Genomic DNA, 2,385 nt, shown 5'->3' with positions numbered 1-2,385 from the left:
GATGGAGAGAAAGGCCACCAAAACTCTGGCTATTGTTTTGGGAGTTTTTCTCTTATGTTGGACTCCTTTCTTTCTTTGTTTGACATTTCTTTTTTCTATCAATGCTAAAGTGTCACTCCATGTGTTTGAAACACTCAACTGGCTTACACTGTCAAATTCCATGCTCAATCCATTTATTTATGCTTTCTTTTACAGCTGGTTCAGGTCAGCTTTTAGAATGATCATGTCTGGAAAGATATTTCAAGGTGATTTTGCTAACTCAAAACTCCTTTGATTTCTTGTTTAGAACTTGTCAGTAATTATATGTAATAATAAAGGTTGGCACTATAAAGATTAATATTTTTTACTGAGCTATACATTACACTGTATTCTACCTGAGCTTCAGACATGAATGTTGAAATAGAGAGTACATTTAAAATAACTCCTCAGGCAGGCCTTTGAAATAGATTTAGAAAGGTAATTACATGTAGTATTTGAAAATGTTGCTGTGGGAAGACTGATAGGATTATCAGTATAGAAAATAGGAATTTGGGTTTATTGTTGGAATTACTGATGATATTTGAGAATAAGGATTTTCGGGCAAGTTTCACTTATTCAGACGTTTCAGGGATTGTATTTATATATGACCCTACCTCTGAGTGTGAGAGATCTTTCCACTTATGACAACACAAAACAAAACAAAAACATGCAAAATAAACCAAACTTTATTATAACTATGTGTGGCACTACGACATGCATGCGTTGGCCAGTATTTTAATTAATTGTTATTTAATAATTATAATTATTTTTATTTTATGACCTCTATTGCTGAAGCATGTAATCCAGGAAGTAGGGCTGTCACTTTTTCAAAAAAATCATGTTCAAATGAATTTCAAAGAATACGCAATTTGTTTGAATAAATTTGAATAAAAAATCTATCAACGCATGGTACAAATGTCTGACACCACTCAGGAAAACATAACAGATAAACTATAATAGGTGGAACATGACAGTGCTGATTGTGGAAGTAGGGTGGGACAGTCATGGGGGCAACAAATATCGTCGATATCCTCCCTACCACTGAGTATTGAAGCATGAATGAAGACCCGGTCGATTTCACCGTCACCTTGGATCATATACCGTCCGACGATGAACTGTTTCTTGCTAGGGGTTCCCTGGCAACTGTTGCTTGCTTCAGGGGGCTTCTCAGAAAGGGACACAGAAGCCAGAGCCGAGTAGCTGAGCAGCACAGTGCCTCGAAGTGCCGGCTGGCTGGCAACCCCTCAGCAGCCCGCAATGGTGAGACACAAGGTTATGGAAGGGTATGGAGTCTGCTGGGTTGGCTAAAATCCCTACGATGGACGAGACACTGGCCATGCACCTACGCCTAAGAATGCAGTTGGATGAGATTATTTAATAATAGCACATATTCTACTTCAGTTAATTTATTCCTTATACTATATATAACATTTACCAATTATCCTTTTTCTTCCTGTTCATTTTGATGAACTCGGAGCAACACAAATTACGGTACAGCAACATGTAAACATATACACATACATACACAAATTCACTCATTATTTGTAGTATTGCAAATACTACAAATAATGTGGTAGGCAACAGATTGCCACTCTATCTGTGTAATACTAAGCAAGCTGATCTTCTTTTCAAATTCCTATTTCCTTTAATAAACTCAGCAACTCTGAAAGTGTTGCACACTAAATTATTATTATATATTTTTTAGTTCTGCATTCTATAACCAGTAGCAAAATTCATTCTCTGGTATCAACACTGAAACGTATTTACCAGGCCTACTTGCACTCTACAAATTTTAATTTGCAACAAAATATAAATCATTGGCCCACATTCAACACAAAAAAAGGTTTGGTTCCAATTATTATTCACATACCACAAGTCAAAACAAAAATTAGGCAACTCTTTTTAAAATTAAAAGTATCCTATGAACAGCCCCACTCTGGGCGCAATGTCCATTTCAGGCTGGCAAGGAAGATTTCTATCTTTGAATACCTCTTTAAAGAATGATGGCATGAATTCTGTAGGACATCCCTTTTCCACATCTTTCTCAAGGCCAAATTTTCCAACCTTTCAGTTTTTTCTCTCAGTTTTTTGTTCTTTTTGGAGCGTCTTACATACTTTCTCCATTTCATTCATCCTCTCTTGCATGCTAGAAAGCGCCAGCTCCACATCGACCAGTTTGTCTTTACAGTCCTTCAGCCCCACTTTTAAGCAATCCAGTTGAGGTTGCAGTTTATGAAATGCTTCATTTATTTCTTTATTATTATTGATGTCGGGCGACACGTCGTAGGGTGTTACAGTGGTCTAACTGTATTAGTTTAATCAATTAATGGTTATCAAAATGTATAATTATCAAAAGATAATAGAAAA

At 36.3% G+C, this 2,385-nt stretch overlaps 1 protein-coding gene across 1 annotated transcript in view; it reads left to right on the top strand.

Moving 5' to 3' along the window:
* LOC118340930 (trace amine-associated receptor 2-like) overlaps nucleotides 1-274 on the top strand; it is a 14,311-nt gene extending 14,037 nt beyond the window's left edge. The window contains exon 4 of the mRNA XM_035679093.1: nucleotides 111-274. Coding sequence (XP_035534986.1) covers nucleotides 111-274 — 164 coding nt within the window. The remainder of the gene's footprint in view (nucleotides 1-110) is intronic.
* The last annotated feature ends 2,111 nt before the right edge of the window (nucleotides 275-2,385 follow it).

This window comes from Morone saxatilis, unplaced genomic scaffold (genome assembly GCF_004916995.1).
Source record: "Morone saxatilis isolate NCDOM2014 unplaced genomic scaffold, NCSU_SB_2.0 Contig7, whole genome shotgun sequence".
Lineage (NCBI taxonomy): Eukaryota > Metazoa > Chordata > Actinopteri > Moronidae > Morone > Morone saxatilis.
The sequence above is the reverse complement of the archived record's forward strand: the minus strand, read 5'-3'. Positions and strand labels throughout refer to the sequence as shown.